The 22,570-nt window shown below is 40.7% G+C and overlaps 1 protein-coding gene across 4 annotated transcripts; it reads left to right on the forward strand.

Moving 5' to 3' along the window:
• The first annotated feature begins 1,061 nt into the window (after nucleotides 1-1,061).
• Nucleotides 1,062-22,517, forward strand: LOC111841776 (melanocortin-2 receptor accessory protein 2A). 4 transcript variants are annotated; one of them, XM_023807763.2, is made up of 4 exons: nucleotides 11,149-12,576; nucleotides 12,743-12,880; nucleotides 14,497-14,596; nucleotides 21,804-22,517. In XM_023807763.2, the coding sequence occupies exons 1-4, from the start codon at nucleotides 12,531-12,533 to the stop codon at nucleotides 22,204-22,206; spliced, it is 687 nt and encodes a 228-aa protein (XP_023663531.1). In that variant the 5' UTR covers nucleotides 11,149-12,530; the 3' UTR covers nucleotides 22,207-22,517. The 4 variants fall into 4 exon arrangements, 3 of the variants coding, with proteins under 3 accessions (XP_023663531.1, XP_023663532.1, XP_023663530.1); XM_023807764.2 differs by having other exon boundaries at nucleotides 11,150-12,576; nucleotides 12,695-12,880; XM_023807762.2 differs by having other exon boundaries at nucleotides 11,150-12,576; nucleotides 12,725-12,880.
• The last annotated feature ends 53 nt before the right edge of the window (nucleotides 22,518-22,570 follow it).

Consider the following 22,570-nt stretch of genomic DNA (forward strand, 5'->3'; position numbering starts at 1 on the left):
CTAGTGTATTGGGGAGGCGTATGTGTAGAATAGTTGAGGGATGTTTAGACTAGGGATTAGGGTGACCAGATAATCCATGTCAGGGAGGACACTCTGAGCTAGGACAGGAATTGTAAATTACCATTTCAATTAAACGGACCTGGATTTCACTTGAGCACTGAGTTCTTGCTGTGTGCTGATTGGTCAGTCTCCTATAATCATGCATGTGTCACTAATGTTAATGTGAAACAGCTGGATGAGTCTTTCAGTCAAGGAAATAAACCAGTCAAAGCACAAGAAGAGCTGAACTAATTAGCCGAGCACAGGAGCCTTTCAATTTGAAAGTAGTTTGTAAAACCTGAAGTAGCTCAAAGTGTCCTCCCTGACATGGATTATCTGGTCACCCTACTAGGGATGGGGGGGCAGGGAGGTTAGTTAAGAATTTAGGTGGGGAGAAACGGAAAGCCCCAATAGATATTAAAAGTGGACACTGTAAAAGGCCTACCCTATGCAGTCTGTATTTAAATGCTAGGAGTATTAGAAACAAAATTCATGATTTAAAGGCTTTAATTTCATATGACAGTTACGACATTATAGGAATAACTGAAACATGGATGAGTGACAATGATGGTGAAGAATATAATATGGATAGTTATACGTTGTTCCGTAGAAACTGGATAGGTAAGAAAGGAGGTGGTGTTGCAGTATACGTAAAAGAAAACTTGCAGGCAAGGGAGCTCACTGATAAAAATAAAAGTACAGAAGCTGTATGGATAAAACTAGATGCTAAAAACTAGGGCTGACTTCTAATAGTCGAGGATTCGACGATTCGATTCGTAGACGTCTGATTCGACTATGAACCTCATAGTCGAATAGTAGGAAAGTGTTATGTAACCAATGAGAAGCAGCTAGAATTCGACCGATATATCGGCCGGCCGATATATCGGGCCGATATTTAGCATTTTTTAATGTATCGGCATCGGCCGATATCCGAGTGCACTACGCCGATTTTCAGACAGGCACGTCTGCGGGCAGCCCAGTGTTATTGTTGCTGTGGAACACGTGACCCATGCTGCCTTGTGCAGGACCACAGCCAGAAGTTTTGGAAGAGTCCTGGGATAAAACGGTAAGGCTTAAATTCTGATCTTTCAATGACCTGTTTATTTAAGTAGTTTGCTATGAAATGTTGCTTTAAAAGAAAACGCGAATTACGCTATTGGGAACTTGGGTAATGATAATGAGCCTTCAACCAACTGTAGCTTACAGGTAACATTAAGGATCATTGATTCTAATAGAGTTCGTTTTGTGCGCTTATTGGTGGGCTCACAGACGTTTTTTAATCGTTAAAAATCATTTTAATTGTTAACATTTTAATTATTACCATATCAGCCCGATGTTATCAGTTATGTTTTTTTCTTGTGTCGGAGAGTTTCACTCTGTGAGTGTGTGGGGCGGAGCAGGCAGCTCTCAAATACTGCAGCGTGTGTGCGAGTTGCGTTACTCTGCCCTGATCACAGACAGCGCCGTCCTCGGAGACACAGAGCTGCTAAGAACAATGCATGGCGGAGAAAAGTGTTTGTTCGAAAGCGTGGTTACCATTTACTTGAGCTGATGCTGACAATGGTCCTTCTGTGCAACTTTTTTTCATTTGAGACCGGAGATTCAAACAATTTTTCAGACGTCTAGATAAAAAGTGCATGACTTTGCGCAGTTAGTTTCCTCATTAAACATGTCTATCCTTTATACGAGCTTATACGTAGACAACGTCACAATCACTAGGGGCTTATGTTGTCCTTGCATACAAGGCTGTGCAATACGACAGTTATTTTATTTTATTTTCCGGGATCACTAGATTCTGATTGTGAATTTGGCTTTAAATGAATAAAAGGTATTTGTTACACACCATGTTTTTCTTTTAGTTTTTTTTAACTCTTTTGTTTGAAATGGAAAAAATCTAGCTGCTATCTAAAAAAAAAAAAAAAAGGTTCGACTATCAGTCGACTACGGCAAAATCGAACGAATCAGATTCGACTATGAAAATCCTTAGTCGAAAACAGCCCTACTAAAAACTCAAATGGTCTAATTGTCGGGGTTTGTTACAGAGCACCTGTACAGAGCACGATAACAGGATTATGAGTAATAAAAATGATGTGGTGATTATGGCTGATTTTAATTTACCTGGGATACAGTGAGACACAGTCTTTGGCTCTTCTGTAAATGAACTTGAGATGGTGGAATTAGTACAGGATTGTTTTTTTACTCAGTTTGTTAATACCCATACCAGGGGAGAAGCCCTTCTTGATCTTGTTTTCTCTAATAACCAGGATAGGATTGGAAAATTAGAGGTTTTAGAACCATTGGACGGTAGTGATCATAACATAAATTCGAGGTTAATTTTAGTGTCTGAAGAGCAAAGTCCAAAATATTAGTATACAGTGTTAGGAAGGCTAACTTTAATGGTATGAGACTGGAACTAGAAACTGTAAACTGGATGGAGTTAAATAGCAAAACGGTTGAAGAGGCATGGGGATTTTTTAAAGGCACATTGTTGCAAGTGCAAGAGGACTTCATACCTGTTTCCAGCTAAACTAAATCTAGGAAACTACAACCAAGGTGGTTTACTAAGGAAATTAAGTATAAAGTCAGGAGGAAAAGGGCTCTGTTCCACAAATGGAAAATAACTAATGATTTCAAAATTAAGCAGGAGTATCTAAGTCTATGGGTTGAGTTAAAAAAATAACATTAGACTCTCCAAGAGGAATGTAGAAAGAAAATTGCAGGATAGTAAGGGCCTTATAGCCAAAATGGATTTAGGAGAGGTAGATCCTGTTTAACTAATTTACTTGAGTCCTTTGAGGAAGCTACAAGAGTAATTGATCACAAAAAGGCCTACGACGTGATCTACTTAGATTTCCAGAAGGCCTTTGATGTTGTCCCCCACAGCTCTTGCTGCAGGGATTTTAGGAACTGTGGCAGCTTGGATCGAAAACTGGTTAACTGACAGGAAGCAGCGAGTAGTTATTAGAGGCACACTGTCACAGTGGGCCTGCGTTCATAGTGGGGTACCGCAGGGTTCAGTTTTAGGACCACTATTGTTCCTAATTTACATTAATGATATTGACACCAATACATACAGTAAACTGATTAAATTTGCAGATTACACCAAGGTGGGTGGTGTAGCAGATACTAATCTAGCAGCAGAGAGGATACAACGGGATCTGGATTTAATTAGCGACTGAGCTGATACCTGGCAGATGAAATTTAACATAGATAAATGTAAGGTAATCCATGCAGGGAGCAGAAATACAAAGTACAGATATTTTATGGGTTCCACTGAAATAAAGGTAGCTGATTACGAGAAAGATCTCGGTGTGTATGTTGGTGCTTCCATGTCCCAATCTCGCCAGTGTGGGGAAGCAATAAAAAAGGCCAATAGAATGTTGGGTTATATCTCTAGGTGTGTGGAGTTTAAGTCAAGGGAGGTGATGCTACAATTATATAATTTCTTGGTAAGACCCCACCTAGAATATTGTGTGCAGGTTTGGTCACCATACCTTACGAAGGACTTTGCTGCCTTAGAAAAGCTGCAACAGAGGGCCATGAGAATGATTCATGGTCTTAGAGGAATGTCTTATGAGGAGAGGTTAGCTGAGCTGAATCTGTTCAGCATTGAGCAAAGGAGACTAAGGGGGGACATGATCCAGGTCTATAAGATTCTAACAGGTCTGGATGCTGCTTAGCTAAATGGCTATTTCAACATTAGTTTAAATACTAGAACTCGTGGCCATAAGTGGAAAGTAGCAGGAGAACATTTTTAAACGAATTTGAGGAAGCACTTCTTTACACAGTGTGTAGTTAGAGTATAGAATAGTCTTCCTGCTAGTGTAGCGCAAGGTAAAACCCTGGGTTCCTTCAAATCAGAGCTAGATAAAATTTTAACAACTATTAGCTATTAGTTAAGTTCTCCCCAAACGAGCTTGATGGGCCGAATGGCCTCCTCTCGTTTGTAAATTCCTTATGTTCTTTATGCATTTCTTCTGGAGAAATGCTGCTGTTTACAGGTGATAATTTTCAATTTCAATTTCAATTTCAAAAAACTTTATTTGTCCCCGAGGGGCAATTTAAAAGGCATAGAGGAGCAACGCACACAAATAACAGTAGTAACATTAAACGCAACCGATGACACACAGACACACGATAAACTATGAACATAATAAATGACTTAAAGTACAGAGGCAATAGTATGCATGATGATGAAAGTGGGGAAAAAAAAAAAAGTGAGAGACTCAGATCTGAGGAGGTCTGGATTGTAGGGGGGAGGGGCAGATGGGAGTGTGAGGTGATAATGGTGGGTTTGGGGGGGTGTCAGGAGTTCAAAAGAAGGACAGCTTTAGGAACAAAGGTGGCCCTCCTCCTCTGTGTCCTGCAACCAGGACAACGGAGCCGGCGTTTGGAGGGGAGCCACTCAAAGGCAGAGTTCAGCGGGTGTGATGTGTCTTTAGTGATTTTTTGTGCTAGCCTGTGTGTCTGCTGGCCACAGATGTGTGATAAGGATCTCAAGGGCAGACCAATAATCTTAGAACACACATTGACAGTGCTCTGTAGCCGATTTCTGTACTGCGTGCTGGTGGAATGGAACCAGCAGCTGATGGAGAATGAGATTACATTCTCTATGAAGGAATAGTAAAAGGACCGTAAAATGTCTTTCCTGACTCAAAAGGAATTCAGTTTCCTAAGGAGGTATTGCCGCTGATGACACTTCCTGAGAATCTCCTCTGTGTTGGAGGAGAATTTCAGCAGATGGTCAAAGATGGTGCCCAGATATTTATACTCCTGGACTAGCTCCACTGGTTTACCATGGATGAAGGTGGTAACTGCTGCAGCCAGGTCCCTCTGTTTGTTGGTGTAAGTCACCACCATCTCCTTGGTTTTATAAGGTTATGTGAGTGATGGGAGGTGCTGCCTCTTTGCTGCAGTGCTCTGTGAATCGCCTTTATTACGACTGCATGACCCAGCCCTTGCTGTGTTCAGTTTATTGCCTAGCAACGAGTCCATCAGCAGAATGAGCTGAAAAATTCCCCCATCTGCATTAACCACAAGGATGATTCTATCCTGTGATGTGTCTAAATGAAGTAAATGACTCTCCCCCATCTTTTCATCCTCAGCATGCAATACCAAGCCAGCTGATGATGACGAATAATACTGTTAGGACAGTGCATAACTACAAACGACAGCATTCCTCAGAAAACAGCAAAAGGTCCACTTCTAGGAAATCGCCTTACCCTTAATGTTTCTGTATGTCTGAATACGGCACAGAGTGCTCTAGAGTCTAGACAAAACAGCTACTAGAAGAGGTCTAAGGTGGGTTCATCGATGCTTTTTTGTTGTCAAACAACCTCTTGTTTGTTTAGATTCAGATGTAGAAAGTGACAGTTGTTTTTGGTATAAATATGTGGACCCGTAAGATGTTAATCAATGTATTAGTGACACATGCATTACAAGAGTGTGAGAATTGGCCTCTGCCATCATGGACAAATATTTCCTTAATGGTATTCTGTATGTCTCCTGCCACCATTTTTTGAAGTTATATTCTTTATCTGCAATACAGCCCTCCAGAGCATATAGAGAAAAATGCAATTAAAAGTACTTAAATATTACACATTGTTATGTAAATGCTTAAATGAATTTATTGGGACGGCATTTAGGTCCTGTCCACACGGAGACGCGTTTCGCTGTATACGTAGAAATTTTTTATCGTATTGGCGTTTCGTCCACACGGATCCGGCGTTTTAGGAGACTGAAACCGCTATTTTTTGAAACCGGGTCCCAAAGTGGATAAATCTGAAAACGACACCCTTGCGGTTTCGTGTTTACAGCCAATCCGTATATTTTGTGATGTCATCACGTCATGTGTCGGCTGCGTCACACGTAACAGCAACAACAATAATGGCGGACTACATGATTGTGTTCGTGTTGCTACAAAGCCTACTAGCTTTATTACAGCAAAATCTATTGCTTCTATGCAACTGTTATGAGCAACAAGCGATAATGGACAACACCATATGCCACATGCTCTTAGATCCACCGCGGAAGACAACCAGGAGAGCAACCAGGAGAAAATTTTGGATAAGACCAGGTAGAACTAGCAGTTGGTGGGACAACTTTGTCAATGGCGTTGTTGTGGAAGATGAATGGAGGGAGAATTTCCGCATGTCCAAAGCATCTCTCATCGCCCTGAGCGAGGAACTCAGTCCGTATATTGAAGGGCAAACAACAAACATGAGGGCACCAATTACTACACTCAAAAGGGTTGCGTTAACTCTGTATTATTTGAGCGACGAGGGACGGCTAAGGAAGACTGCTAACGCCTTCGGCGTGTCGCGACAGGCTGTGTCTGTTGTTGTCAGGCAAACGTGTAAAGCGATCGCTGTCCACCTGGGTCCAAAGTACATCAAGTTGCCTTTTACGGAGTCCGATGCCGAGGATCTGGTTTTGCGTTTCCATCGTGCTCACGGCATGCCACAGTGTTTGGGAGCGGTCGACGGCACACACATAGAAATCAAGCAGCCGTCTACCAACTCGATGGACTACATCAACAGGAAAGGCAAACATTCTCTCAATGTACAGGCGGTCTGTGATTATAAGTACAGATTTATGGATGTTGTGATAAAGTGGCCCGGGAGTGTACACGATGCACGGGTTTTTGCTAATTCAAAGCTCAACCTGTACTTTAAGACTGGCCAGATCCCTCCTCTGAAAAAAAAGATTGTGGACAACGAAGAGGACATACCAATTTATCTTCTTGGTGACCCAGCCTACCCTCTGCTGCCTTACTTGATGAAGGAATATGCAAACGGTGGCTCCACACCTCAAGAACAGTACTTTGGGTTAAGTTTGTGTAGGGCACGGATGGTCATTGAGTGTGCTTTTGGTCGTCTCAAAGCCAGATTTGCTGCACTGAAAAGGCCTATGGACATCAACTTGCAGGACCTGCCCTTTGTCATTTACGCTTGCTTTGTTCTCCACAATTTTTGTGAAAACTGTAAGGAGACTGTGGCTGAACACACTGTGTTGGGAACGATGCAAGGTGATAAAGACTTACAGCCTCCTACACAATGCAACAACTACCTCACAGACTGTAATGAAGGAGAGGGAAAGAGAGTGAGGAGAGTACTTTGAACCTTAAATGCTGGCCATCAAGTTTTTTTTTTCCTATTTTGGTCAGTTTTTTTTAAGTATTTACACTATTTACATTTGGAAAATGTACTAATGATTATTTTGAAAGTGTTGTGTTGAATATGTCTAGTGAAAATAAATGACTGCAAAAATTCCAGAACTTTTTTTATTGGAAAATAAATATTTAGGTCAAAGAACCATTTAAAAAAAAACTGGTAATATTGAACAGGTATAAAGTGCAACAGTGCACAAAACACAATAACTATATACAACTACTGTACAGGTAGAATAAACTCACAAAACAGGTCAAACTGTATAAAGTGCAACCGTGCACAGAACTGACGTGCAGTGAAAACAATATACAATCAAGAATTATATAGTGCAACAGGGCAGTCACTCTGTGTCATCTTGCAGCAGTGCACGTCTGTATGAAAATGATGTTTGCTGATGTGGGGTGACATGTGGTGTAGGTGTGTAGCATTCAGGGCGGTACTGTCGAGGTTGGTTTGCTGGTTTATCAGGCAGAGGTGTGTGCAGGAAGGCTGGTGTAGTAGGGTGTGGTGTTGTGTTCATGAATGATGGTGGGTGCCCTTGGAATTGACCACTGCTGCTGTGGGTGGGTGTAAATTGACGTTGGAATAATTCCCTCATGAAGGAAAAACACTCCTGAATGCTGCTGGTAATGTTAGCAATGTTTGTATTTATCTGCAGCATGTTGTCGGAGTTGCGTCTAGAAGAGTGCTCCATCAACTCCAACATCATCCTCTTTATTTTAAGGTCCTCCTCTGCCGGATCGGTGGGAACCTTCCTCTTCAGCCTGTCTCCTCTATGGCTGTTCAACTTTGCCTTAAATAAAGCAGAGAAAATGTGCATTATTATTAAGCAAAATAAGTTCCGAAAGCTATGTGAATAATGCACTAAACCAACACATCTACACAAAGAACATAAATCCATCCTAACTATACTGAAAAAAAAACTAATTCATTGAATTTACTAAATGTTATGGTAAGTGGTTGCACACAATTGATTTTACCTACTTTTAAACAAATGCATTAATTGAACTAAAATTAAAGGAATAGTTCACCTCAAAGTTGATTGTGTCATCATATACTACATACAATACTGTATCATATGTAAATGGACTGCATTTATACAGCGCTTTCAACAGACCCATGGCCAACAAAGCGCTTTACATAGTGCCTCACACATTCATACTCGCTAAGCTTGAAATCATAAACCTGGAGCCAATTTTACCTGGAGCAAATCCCGGCGCTGCTTTACAACCGCAGATGTAAGACAGTCGAAGGATTCCGTGGAGTTTGGAGCATCGGAAGACAGCTCCACTGTCGATGTAGACGACTCTTCCAGGTCACCCGTCTCGATGCCGGCATCGATGGAGCGTGTAGCAGGCGAACCACCCCAGATCTCCTCGCAAAGCTCATAAAATATGAGTACTACCCGTCCTTGACCACTTCGACGCCCTGTGTCCACCGCATGCCTGTATTTGCTGCGTATATTTTTCACCTTTGCGGTGACTTGGGCTTTTGAGACCATGGTAGCATCGTGAGGGAAATCCTTATTGGTTTGCTCCCTCGGATACTGTGCCTGAAATGCGTCCATTATATCACTATATTTGGAGTGACACGACTCCCAGTCCACGTTTTCTTGGAGCTTAGTGGACTTGTAGTCGAGTGTGACTCTGAGTAGAAGTTCGACTTCGTCGTCAGTCCACACGAAAGACTCCACTCTTGCTCTTGAAGTTGTTGCGTTCGCCATCTTCGTCTTCTTCTTCTTCTTGGTTCGTATACAGCGCGCAAGGTTATGCGCATGCCCAAAGTCTTCTTCTCTGTGTATAGTGTATCTCTATGGCAGAATTACAGCACCCCATACTGGTCTGGCATATATACTACACCGTTTTCAGTGGTTTCGTTTGTACGCAGATATTTCTTGAGACGACGCCGTGTTTACGCAATTTTTTTTTAGAACGAGGAAAAAAAATGATCGGATAGGGAACGCACCGGCTTCGTGTGGTCGGAGCCTTAATCAATGATATTAAGCTGATGGTACACTGTAAAAAAAATCCCGTAGTTTTTACGGAAAAAAACTGGCAGCTGGGGTTACCAGAATAATTCCGTAAAATATACAACAAAACAGTAATTGCTTTTACCGAATAACATGTAAATTTTACAGTATAAACCAGGAAATATAACAGAAGTCCAGTGTGTTATATGCTGGTTTAAACTGTAAAATGTACATGTTATTCAGTAAAAGCAATTACTGTTTTGTTGTATATTTTACGGAATTATTCTGGTAACCACAGCTGCCAGTTTTTTTCCGTAGAAAATACATGTTATTCAGTAAAAGCAATTACTGTTTTGTTGTATATTTTACGGAATTATTCTGGTAACCACAGCTGCCAGTTTTTTTCCGTAGAAAATACATGTTATTCGGTAAAAGCAATTATTGTTTTGCTGTATATTTTACAGAATTGTTCTGGTAACCCCAGCTGCCAACACTATCTTGCCGAGGTAACACGCTCTTTATTAGTAGTCCAGAAAAGAACTACACCAGGCACCCAAAGAGCACCGAAACACTTACATACAAGAAACACGAGGTTGTCAGACGCTCAACTGTAAGACGCATACACGGTGGGAGATTTACGGACGCTAATTACACACGGGGATCGGACAGGGTACACATAAGACACAGGTAAACACACGCGACAATAAGGAAATATAACCATTAGCAATAACAACAACAATACAAGGGCTATTTACAAATACGCGCGGGGCATGCTGGGACATGAGCCCCGCCGGTGCTGCAGTATTTTTTATCACCTCAGTGGAAAAATACCTTCTTATCAACGGACCAGAGGTGTTGCCATGAGGCGAAGTTCTGACGGTAGCCCCAAATGTACCGTCAAAAGCTGTCTGACAAACCAGAAATCCTGAGTTGTGTGGACTATTTCTTGTTGGTTCGTAACGCACGTAGCAAAAAGCAAGTGTTGATATATCATTTAAAGTTTTACTGTTTCTCATCTGTAAAGCACAGAATATTAATTTGTAAAATGTAACACGGTTTCTTTCAGTATAAACCTGAAAAAATTGACCTGATTAAAAAAAATATTATTTTCACACCGTTATGGTGTAATTTTAACTGTATTGTACTGGTTTTTATATTACAGTTTGTTTGCGTTTAAACTACAGTAATTTGTTAACTCTACCAAAAATTTTTCTTTAAAGAACATATTTTTACTGTAAAATTAACAGTTGTTTTTTGTTAAGTATTTTACAAAATCTTAATGTCAAATATACGCTGCTCTATTGTTTTTCCTTTTACAGTTTTTTTTATGTCGCTATTTTACAGAATTTCTCAGTTAATTTCACGGACATTTTTTACAGTGTAGGTACTCGCTAGATACTTTTAAAAATAATGTGACCTCGTCATAATGAGATGCAATCATGCATATTTAAGATATAAAATGCTCATAGCACTTGTTTTCTTGAAAAGCAATATGTTGTTGTAGTGTGGAGAGTCCCAATAATAATAGACATACATGCTCTCAATATGCAAGTATATACTAAAAACATAGTTGTTCAGTCTAGCTTTACAGAGACTCTATTTCTAACTCTAGCTAACTGCTCACCCCCAGTTAGGCCTACAGTGTGAGGTGCAGTGCTGGGTGAGGATCGGTGCCATTGGCTTTCGATGAAGTGAACTGTCAGTGTTGTCACTCTAGCTTCACACTTCCTTGTAGAATTGGAGTGATAATGTTCAGGAACTCTCCATGCTTGTGTCCTCACTTGCCTCTCCCTCCTACTTATGCTGCCATATCCATATCTGCCAGAGCTTACTTATTGCACTCACCTAACTGTTTGCACTGCCTCTAGTCTCCCCTACTTTGGCTAATGCACTTTTTATCTCTCCCACCCCTCCTGGGGTGTGCTGCCTGATCCCCCCCCCCCCCCCCCCAAAAAAAAAAATACAAATATAAAAAATCAAGATGTTCTGCCCACCTTGCTGACTGTGACTACTACCTGTCATGTCCTTTCAGCCTGCCTGCCCTTCTTCCTGTGACATATCTCCCGCCTGCCCTGCTGCTATATCACTGTTCATCCTGCCTTCAGAACCAGCACCTGTATGCTATCACCTTCCTGCTGCATTGACACTCAAATCTTAAAATCTTAAAATTTGAACTCTGTAAATTAGGATTTTGTTATCTTGTTCATTTGACTTCCTCTGCCAGCCCCTGGAGGAGGGGTTGAGTTGAGTCTGGGGTTGAGTCTGATTCCTCCCAAGGTTTCTTCCTTCTATGGAGTTTTTAACCCCTGGCTTGCTCACTGTATAGAAGGATTTTTGCTGTTTACCTATCATAAAATAGGCCATTTGTGGATTATTGGGAGCTCCATACCAGACAACAAAGTAACAGTTTATGTATTCTGGTCAGTATCAATCAAAATATTGAGTGTATTGAACCATTATCCAAATCATTCCTAGTGCCTCATCAAGCAAGGCTGGACAAACTTAAAAGATGAGACCTTTTTCTCACTGTTTGGTTCCCCCCTACACACTTCAAAAATTTCTCCTGCACACCTGCCTGTGAGATCAGACCAGATGGGCTAGCCTATGCTCTCCATGCGCATCAGTGAACCATAGACACCTGTATTTAAATGCTAGGAGTATTAGAAACAAAATTCATGATTTAAAGGCTTTGATTTCATATGACAGTTACGACAGAGACCTGCCATTGTGGAGATGCTCTCATCCAGTTATCAAGCCATCACAATTTGGCCCTTATAGAAGTTGTTCAGATCCTTACACTTGCCCGTTGTTTCTCCAACACATCAACTTCAAGAACTGACTGTTCACTAAAATGTAATGGCACCCTTCACAGTTGCCATTCAAACAATATCAATGTTATTCACACCACCTGTCTATGGTTTTAATGTTATGGCTGATCGGTGTAGTGTTACATAGTTCTGTGTGCCCTCCAATCGTGTACGGTCATGTTACACTCAATACTATAATGTTTATAATTATCATAAACTTTTACAAGTGTTTTCCGTCAAATACTGACAAACTGTAATGTCTTCTATGTTCTATGCAGTTTTGTATAATATTACTTAAGATTTTCCCTATCGAACGTTTTATAGTAGTATTGCATCGTTAAAAAAAAAAAAACTAAATTCTAAACTCCTCCTGCTCCCTGCTACGTCCCCGCCTTAAAGGCAATCGCCCTTCCCAGAGTATCCCCTTGCAAAACAGTGTGATGGGAGCCCATTTAGAAGCGCTAGGTTTTTGTGGTGGACGCACGCCAGATTACAAGCTTGAGTGGTGGACGATCAGTGGTGCTGGCTTCTAAGGGTTTGTTTTATATGCGCAAAAAAAATTATGCAGCTGTCGTGGAAGACAGACGTAAGAGTAAGTACTTGAATGCGAATTCGTGATGCACATTTAACTCGTTGTTCTGTTGTTTATATAGGATACTGCTTGGATATAATGAATGAACTATTTTATTTTAATCCTGCTGTGTTTTCAGGTTGTGGTGGTTAACATTTTATATTTCCAGTTTTCTTAAATTTCAAAGAAAGTATTCTGGAGATGTCCGACTTCAACCACCTCAATAAGAGTCGATCAAGCGGCCGTGGCCCTGAATATGTATGGGAATATGAATATTATGATGACGAAGAGCCGGTGTCTTTTGAGGGGCTTAAAGCGCACAGATGTGAGTTGAAACACGCGCGTGTTTTAATGTGCACCGTTTTATCGCAGTTTTCTCCGCACTGAAAAGCTTTGTGTTACGCCGTCCTTGTGTAGGTACATTATGAAGATTTTGTGAATGAGATGTTAACCTTTGGGTGTGTTTTTCTGGATCCACTGTAGCCTTTATGTTGTGAATGTATCGTTTTTACAGCAACAGTGTACGCCCTAAGACTACGTTCACACTGCCATGCTGAAGTGACTCAATTTGGATTTTTTGCCTTAATGTGACACAGATCTGATCTTTTTAGGGCTGTGTGGAAACGCAAATCTAATCTTTTCAAATCAGATTTGTGTCACTTTCATACTTGGTACTAAATCTGATACGTATCCGATTCGCGGCCATGCGACCTGAATGTGAACGCTCAGATCGGAATTCATGTGGCTTTTTGCTTATACACATACGCTAACATTATAAGCCTGCACCGGCAGCGCGGGAAGGTAAAAATGGGGGAGAGCTGCGATAACAGTCAGTGGAAGGATTGAGAAGTTGGGGATTTAATAGATATTTGGGCAAATGAATCTGTTCAAGTTAAACTGGAAGGAACCTCTCGTAATAGAATGGTAATTGAAATAATTGCCAAACAAATGGCACAGCGCGGACACGAACGTGGCTACAATGCCAAAGAAAAATAAAGAGCCTGAAGTCAAAGTTTAAGGAGGCAAAAGACTCGAATCAGCGCAGCGGTCATGGCCGCACAACGTACCGATTTTACGACCAGCTTTTTACCCGAGTAAAAACATATCAATGAGCGCATGCGTGACGTTTCAGATGACCGATGCGTTCACATTACAGTCAGATACAGACCACTTGTAGTTATGAATGTGGAACCGTCAAGGTAGACAAATCCGATCTGAGCAAAAAATCGGAATTGAACGATGTGGCTGGCAGTGTGAACGTAGCCTAATTGTTCTCCATCTTGGTTTCTGTGTCACTTGGAAATAAATGGTATTCAAATGAGCCTCCTGAAATAGATTCGACGTTTACGGTATTACATAGCAATTACACTGTTCTTAAAATACGAAAAGAGATCAGTTATTACTTTATTAAATTAACTGAATGAGAAATTGTATTTTACGTGAAACGATTCGATTCCTGTTAATTCAAGGTGCTTATCTTATTAAAACGAGTATTTAAGTGACACATTTTACACCCCTTCCTTGCTGTAGTGACTGACCTCTAAGCCCTCATAGGAGAGCTACCAAGTGAAGACGCCTTTGATTTAGCTGTTTTCTCTATTCTGATGCACCCTATTATAGAATCATGCACTGACAGATTCACAGCTCATTAGGATGAGGCTCTGCTACGTCTTTCAGCTTCCAGCTGAATACTGGGAACCTGGGAAATGGTTGTCTATTAGGGCATAGACAGCCTTTCATAGAATCATTCTGTAGAATTCCTTTTACTGGTAAATAGGACTCATGTTAATATATTAAGTGCTTTTCATGTAAGAAGTATGCTAGCCTTAATATGAATACACCTGTTTATTTCCTTTGCGAAATTTAAATTGTGCTTCAAACTGTGACTGACTGTAGGGAGTAAAAATATAATATAATTTATTCTCACCTGTTGTGTTGCAGATTCTGTTGTGATAGGCTTCTGGGTTGGCCTGGCAGTGTTTGTCATCTTTATGTTCTTCGTTCTAACCCTACTGACGAAGACAGGAGCACCACATCAAGAGTAGGATGATATGCATTTTGAAAATTCTGCTTTCATCTGCATCCTCATTATGTCCTACCATCCTGAATGCAAATGTGTTTTACTGAAAGCCTTGGTATTTCATACATTTTGAACAGCTCTTCTAAGGTAGTGTTTCGTTTTTGTATACATTCAATGTCACATTTCTTTAAATCTTAATTGCTGGAAGGAAATCATGCATCTGATGTTGAATATGCCACCATCTTTCATTACTAGTTGGTAATACTTATTTCTGTAATATGGATGAAAGAAGGCCATGGTACCTAAGATGTGGTAGAGACCAGTTTGTTCCTGGTTGCAACATAAAAAGCTTCACATCTTCCTTTAGGGTCCAGATTCATGGAATATTTATCACAACAATGTCAGTAGGCCCCCCACATAAGATTTTCCAGTCTAGGCTCATGCCAGCAAGCATTCAACAACCAATATCCATTTAACAGCAACAGACCCTCAGTCGTGAACTGGCAGCAGAGGTACCGCTAGAGATATTGGGCCCCCAACCCAGACCAATCCAATTATCTTCCGCTTTTTTCATGCCCCTTTCACTCAGGAGCCATTGGAATAGTCTTAACTCCCCCCCTCTTTATGACACCCCTGACTTCAAGCCACAATGGTGACAGCATTTGCAGTTTCCCTAAGTTACTAGAACAGTGAACATCAATCCAGATTTATTTTTATATAGTGCCTTTCACAGCAAGGCATTTTACATAGGTGTGTTGTGATGCAGGAATGTATCATTTATACATAATTCAATTCAGGGAAAAGGGAAGATAAAGAAATGAAAGATGACAACAGACAAGAGGAACCAATAACTACCATGTAGGGAGAAAAAAAAAACTTCTGGGGGTCCAAGGTCAACTGGGAATGCTAACATTAATGAAAGAGTGGGCTTGCTTGCAAGTGTAAACTGTGGTCAAGGTCAAAGCCGAAGCACATAGTGACTTAGTTCTCCATGCCAGCCTGTGTAGGGTGGCAGATTGAAGGCTGCACCCACGATGTTATAGTCACATCCATTATGTCATCCTTCAATGGGAATGAATCAGGACTCCAGCTCAGATGATGTCCACACTGCGCACCATTTGGATATTTGGGAAGGAAGACAGAGAACTTGAATTGTCAGAACATGAGAAGACACATTACTGGACAAGCACAGTAAATCAAAATGGCACGTACAGCGGCACCAGTAGCCATTGTTAGGTGTGTTATGTATTAAGTTGTGGGTAAGCTAATAGGTCTTCAGTCACGATTTAAAGACCAAGACTAATTTGGCATCCATAACATGACCTGGCAGACTGTTCCACGATGTAAGGGCCCTGTAGCAGAAGACTTTATTGCCAACTGTTACTTTATGTGTGAAATGGCCAGGAAGCCTGTGTTCTGTCATCGGAGTGGACGATGTGGCTTGTAAACTTGAAGTAGTTCTGTTAAGTATGCAAGGGCTAAACCATTTAAGTTCCTATTATGTAAGTAAGAGAACTTTGGAGTCAGCCTTGAACCTAAGTTCAAACTTCAGGCTGCATTTTGGATAAGCTACAAGGTGTTTAATGTATGATGTGTACTCCCAGATAATAGACCATTACAGTAGTCTAACCTTCTGTATGCAAAAGCATGTATTAGTTTATATGTATCTTGAAGGGTAAGGAAACGTAGTTTGGCAATGTTACATACCTGTAGGACACACACCTTTAACACTGAATCCACATGCAGTTTGAATGAGAGGCTTGCATCTAAGGCAAGGGTGTTAAATTCCAGTCCTGGTGGGCCGGAGCCCTGCACATATTTGGGTTTCCCCACATGTAACACACCGGATTCAAACCCTTGCACTCCTTGTGCTAAATACCACACAGCTCTTGAGCGGAATCATTTGTGGTGGAACAGGGAAAGAACTAAGTTACACAGGGCTCCAGCTATGGCAATAAATTAATTGGAAAAATGTCATTCATGCAAAAAAGTACATTGAATTACACTAATTGAATAAAAAAGCATTGCATTAATTAATTCTTGAATAAAAACACATTGCATTTAATAATGCTTGAATATCTGGGGGCTGTAACTTAACGTGAATATACATTTAAACATTGAATATTTCAAATGAAAATATTTCAGTTGCAATTTCATTGGTAAAATAAGCAACAAAAATATACAGTTTATAAAGTTAATTTTTATAAATCAGTCACCTGAATTATACTTTCGCCTCAAAAGAAATGTCAAGGCAAATTCAGCTGTAAACATTCCATGTTTTAATGTCATCTTCATAATTCGAGGTAACGTTCAGTCCTTTTATTTTCAGTTTACAAATGTGCTGCCAAAATTTCAGTGTTTTAAAATACGGTCTGAAATTCAACCTTCTACATCTGGGACTAGCAGGATGAGCAGTTGAGTGCCAAGAGTTCTCGCTTAGATCTGGAGTCAACAGTGAGTGTGCAATAAATAGGGCTACAAGTTCTGTTGCACCGGTGGACAGACTGGTAGATTTTCTTTGTGCCATAGTGAATATGAGTGACCAAAAGTCAGCTACTGTCCTATCTCTTTCATCTAGCTATTTATTAAACTTGCCGGTGATAATTAACGGAATGACATTACACGTGGAAACCAATATTGGATGCGATTTGTCTGTGTTTTCTGATTGCACAATTGGCAAAGTTTATGGTTGAGGACCCAGCTGGAAGAAGCGCCCCTTATTTTTTGAAATCCCTTCACTATGGAGAATGGCTAATTGTCCAATGCAATCATCTCCATTATTTTAATAGTTCTGTCTTAGGCTCTGCATTATGGGACCGGCCCATGACAGCTAAGCACCCCTTATTATGTAGGTTCTAGATTCCCAGTTATGGACCACAGCTCCAATGACACTTAAAACTAATTAATTCTATCTCCAGCACAAAAACATTTAGCAGGTAAGATTACAAACAAAGAATAGTACAACCAAAAAAACCCACAATACTGCTACATGATGATAGGAAATGACAATACCAGAAATAACTTAAAAATAAACACACTTATTACATGGGCCCCATGATACAACACCTAAAAGAGAATCCCAATATGTCTCTTTATTCAGGTCGATCGTCAGCAGGTCCCTTGCAACGACATTGCGCAGTCTTGATCCAGCCCAGCCTGACGCATCCTCTTCACACACCGCCTGTCAGATACTTAAAGGGGATTCAGCGAGAGAGTACAAACGAAACTAAACACTCACACACACGGCTAAAATGGATTTTTAATGAATATTGACAAACTTACCTTGCTTACGATAGCTACTTGCAGGGAACTACTAGGTTTTCTAGCTTGCAAGCTAGCTAGCTATAGGTAGTAGGGATGGGACAGTAGCCGACTTTGGGACAGGCATGTGATTACACAAAGAAAATCTACCGTTATGTCAACTAGTGCAACTTGTAGGTCTACTTATTGCACTCTCACTGTTGACTCTGGTGCTAGACAAAAACTATCAGCACTCAACTGCTCATCCTGCTGATGTAGAAGGTTGAATTTCGGGCTGTATATTACCTCGAACTATGAAGATGGCATTAAAATGTTTCCAACTGAACTTGATGTCTTGAATTTGAATTCAGGTGATGGAATTATAAAAAATGAACTTTATAAACAGTATATTTTAGAACTGAATTGTGGAAGCAGAATATTTCTGTACTGAATATTTTACTAGTGAAATTACTATTGAAAATTTCAATTGAAATATTTAATGTTTAAATGCACGTTCATATTACAGTTTTTCTCAAATGCTAAAACACATTTCACAAACGTTTCCTCCATGTTCCCCAATGTCTAAACACAACACCCTTTTCTAAAGCTACATAAACACAACCACACCTTCTCACTTCAAAACTCAAACTTTCACACCAAAAGAGCAGCTCGAAGCTTTCAAAAATGTAAACACTATACACATCATTACACACTACAGCAAAACAATTGAAAACACAATGCTCAATTTGTTTCATAACTGCCAATGCATATTTTTAGAAACTTTACAGTAACGGATCTTCTTAGATCTCTGCAGAGGATTAGGAATTTAGATTTGTGAGTTTCATATGAAGAGTATAAATCTATAGAAAATTCTGCATGTACACTACTGTAACACAACTCAATGCAAAAACAGAATCTATTGCACACAACAGTACTCTTGAAAACATGATCAGGGTGTGAAGTTTTTTTATTTACTTTATTCACACCACACACACACCACAATCATGTCGCTGAGCTGCATCGGGCCACATCACCTCATCCACATCGCAGGCTATATTGTCTGTTGCCAGGCACCGCAGGAAAAACGCCCTGGATGGCGAATCCATCCTTGGAAGGCCTCCACTTGGATGTCAACACAGGCCAACTACATTGCCCTTAGGAGCTTCTCTAGTGTATGGTTGTCTGTCATAAACCTTCCATCTCCACGATGAGAAGAACTCCTCTATAGGGTTCAGGAAAGGGGAGTAGGGTGGCAGACAGACGTTTAAAAAGTGGTTACTGTTGGTGGTGAACCACTCTCTGATTTGGTTTGTTCTGTGGAAGCGGACATTGTCCCAAATTATCACATGAATGTGATGTGCGGGCCCAGGATGGTGTTGTTGGTGGTCCAGGAGGATGTCTTTTAGCTCCTCTAGGAAGGTGAGGAGACGTTGGGTGTTGTAAGACCCAAGGACAGGATGCCGGTGGACAAGCCCCTCCGAACCCATGGCCGCACAAAGAGTAATATTACCCCCCCGTTGGCCAGGAACCTCAGTGATGGCTCTTCGGCCAATGATGTTACGGCCTCTTTGCCTTCGTTTCTGCAGGTTGAAGCCAGCCTCATCCAGGAAGAGGTACTCATGAGGTCTGGCCATCGCGTCCAACTGTAATATCCTCTGTGAAAAAGTGAAAGTGCACAGGTGTTCAGAACAACAGTCAATCAGGTAGCACAGTATTGTCCAGAAGTAATGTATGCCACTGAGCAACACAGTATGTCCACTAACTGTACTGTGAACATGGATGTATACTTACTTGCACATACTCGTAACATAGGTCTTTGTGTCGCGCAGAGTTGCGCTCAAAGGGAACCCTATAATGTAGACCTGTTTCATCCGCATCTTTTGGCGCCGGAGAACTCGGTCTATTGTGGCCAAGCTGACATCATCAATACTCTCAAAGTTGACATTATCGGCAATGACTTTGTCTCTGATCTCCCGGAGTCTGGTGAGGTTGTTCTCACGAACCATATCCACAATGAAGGTTTCTTGTGCCGCTGTAAATATGGCAACCCTCCCACCTCTATGTGGCATTCTTTCAACTCTGAAGAAAGAAACATGTGTTGTCAATTAACATGTTTTGCAATAACAACTGATTTGAAACCAATAGACTACTTTCACAGGCTAGTAAAACTGTATTGTGACAAAGACAGCAATAGAGTACAATACCTGTTGTGTTGTCTGAATGCCCTGATAATGGTGGCCATGGTGAACCTACTCAGGTTTGGACGGACTCTTAGTCCTGCTTCAGCCATTGTCATGCCATGGACAATGACATGGTCAATGACTGTTGCTCGCATCTCGTCCGTAATGATGGTGCGAGGTTGTCTTGCTCTCCTTCGTGGACCTTCTCCTCTCCCTTGTTGGCCTCTTCCTCATTGGCCTGCTCCTCTTCTTCCATGGCCAGCTCTTCTCCCTCCTCTGACTCGAATAACTCTTCTCCTGACTCTGCCTTCATCCATTGTGTTTGTTTGGAATCTTCAGCAAACTGTGCACTCTGAACTTGCTTTTATACATGTGGTCACAGCATTAGCAACAAGTGTCTTCAATTTTGAGTCGTTGTGTGTAATGAATGATGTTCATTGTGTTAAAATATTGCTGACTGTGGCAAGCATTTTGCATCACATGAGCTTTCATTTGAGAATATGAGCAGAGTTCTTTTGCAAGTTGTGTTTTAGCAAGGAAAAATGTGTTTAGATTTATGAGAACGGAGGATTGTGTTTTGGGAATTGTGTCTTCATGTGAAATGTGTTTATGATATTGGAAAATGATGGCTAGATTTAGTAAATGTGTTTAGACAACTGGTCATTTGGTTTAGAGGATTGGCTTTTGTGTTTTAGCATTTGAGAAAAACTGTAAATTATAGCCCCCAAATATTCAAGCATTATTAAATGCAATGAGTTTTTAATCATTAATTTAATTAGTCATTAATTTCATATCCAGCTGTCCAGGACGGGAGTTTGACACCCCTGGAGACACCTAGGTTATGGGCTGAGCTGCTGAGGGAGAAGTTCACCTCCTAAGAGTGGAATGAACAGATTATAGTTGAAGATTATAGAAGCTGTCCTCTTATTACTCTTTCCTTTTTGTTCTACTGTTTGTTATGTATTATTTCTCTTTCTCTGTCTCTCTCTCTCTCTGACCCCCCTCCTTATTTTATTTTAATTTTTATTATGTATTTATTTATTTTTCTACTTCCTCTGTCTCTCACCCCTTTCCTTTCTCACTGTCTCTCTATCTCTTTCCCACTAACCCCCCGTCAGCTCCGGCTTTGTGGCGCAATGACATAAAAATGACCTCCTAAGAGTGGAATGAACAGATTATAGTTGAAGATTATAGAAGCTGTCCTCTTATTACTCTTTCCTTTTTGTTCTACTGTTTGTTATGTATTATTTCTCTTTCTCTGTCTCTCTCTCTCTCTGACCCCCCTCCTTATTTTATTTTAATTTTTATTATGTATTTATTTATTTTTCTACTTCCTCTGTCTCTCACCCCTTTCCTTTCTCACTGTCTCTCTATCTCTTTCCCACTAACCCCCCGTCAGCTCCGGCTTTGTGGCGCAATGACATAAAAATGATTAATAAAGAGTATACCTCAAGTAACAAGAGGAGCTTAAATCCGAAGCTCCACTTGGCAAAATAAAAGTGTTGGCACAATAAGGCACCCAGACTAACATCCTGCTTGCTAAACTGCCGGACACGACAAGGGGAGGAAAAAAAAAAAAAGATTATAGTTGACCAATCCGTGAACTTGCCTCCAAACAGAACCTTGGTTTTCTCTGCATTAAGTCACGAAAAGTTCACACATCCAGGTCTTAACTTCATTAAAACAATTGGCTAAAGTGACAATAGATGTTCATGAACACTTTATTATACATTTTTTTCCTGTTAGTATTTGTACCTAATTTTCTCTCTTTCCTTCACCTGGCTTTATACATCTACTGCCAATTTCAGGAACCTGGAGGCTTGTGACAAGCATCCTGGTCTTACCAGCTGTGTGGTGGACATAAGCCATGATCAGGGTTCTGGCAGCAAGGTGTGCTCTCACTCCCTGATGGAGGAGTCCCACTCCATCTTCCGCTGCTCCATCAATGAGGAGGAGCAGTGTGAGCCTGTGGCTGGTCACCAGGGATACCAAGGCCGACTTAGTGTCAGGACCTCCTCAGACGTTCAGGGGGAGCCCATGGGCCTCAGGAAGGACAGAGAAGCTAACTTTCTGCAACACTTCAACATCCCAAACTTCGTTAACTCTGAACACAGCTCTGTGCTGGGTGATGATGACCTGCTGCTTTGTGAGCAGCCAATTATTATGGACAGTGAGACCAGGTGCAACAGTAAACTTGACATCATCAGCTGAAATCTGTGGCCTGCCATATCGATGTTGCTAGATGAGCTTCATTTGTATTCTCAAAATCACACTGCTCCAGTATATAGTAAAAATCAGTACGCAAAAGCATTGTACATTAGTCATGGTACATGCAATGACTAGCATATACTTTCAGCTACCCGTTTTGCCATTTCATTTGATATTGCAAGTTTGACCTAGTAAAATATGTAGTAATTAGTATTTTTCTAAACTACTTTCTTAAAAATAACATAAAACTAATCCATTTGCAGCATTGTTAATATACTGCAGCAAAATAAAATTAATGCACAAAACTATCCTGACATTATTTTGTAGCTGTATGTCATTGAATGTGAAATTCATCAAAGACAGTTAA

This window comes from Paramormyrops kingsleyae, chromosome 9 (genome assembly GCF_048594095.1).
Source record: "Paramormyrops kingsleyae isolate MSU_618 chromosome 9, PKINGS_0.4, whole genome shotgun sequence".
Taxonomy (NCBI): Eukaryota; Metazoa; Chordata; class Actinopteri; order Osteoglossiformes; family Mormyridae; genus Paramormyrops; species Paramormyrops kingsleyae.

Coding starts and splice junctions, on each gene's coding strand:
- LOC111841776 (XM_023807762.2), top strand. CDS start 12,531: ATGCGCAAAAAAAATTATGCAGCTGTCGTGGAAGACAGACGTAAGA. Junction 12,577..12,724: donor CGTGGAAGACAGACGTAAGA/GTAAGTACTTGA, acceptor TTATATTTCCAG/TTTTCTTAAATTTCAAAGAA. Junction 14,597..21,803: donor ACAGGAGCACCACATCAAGA/GTAGGATGATAT, acceptor TGCCAATTTCAG/GAACCTGGAGGCTTGTGACA.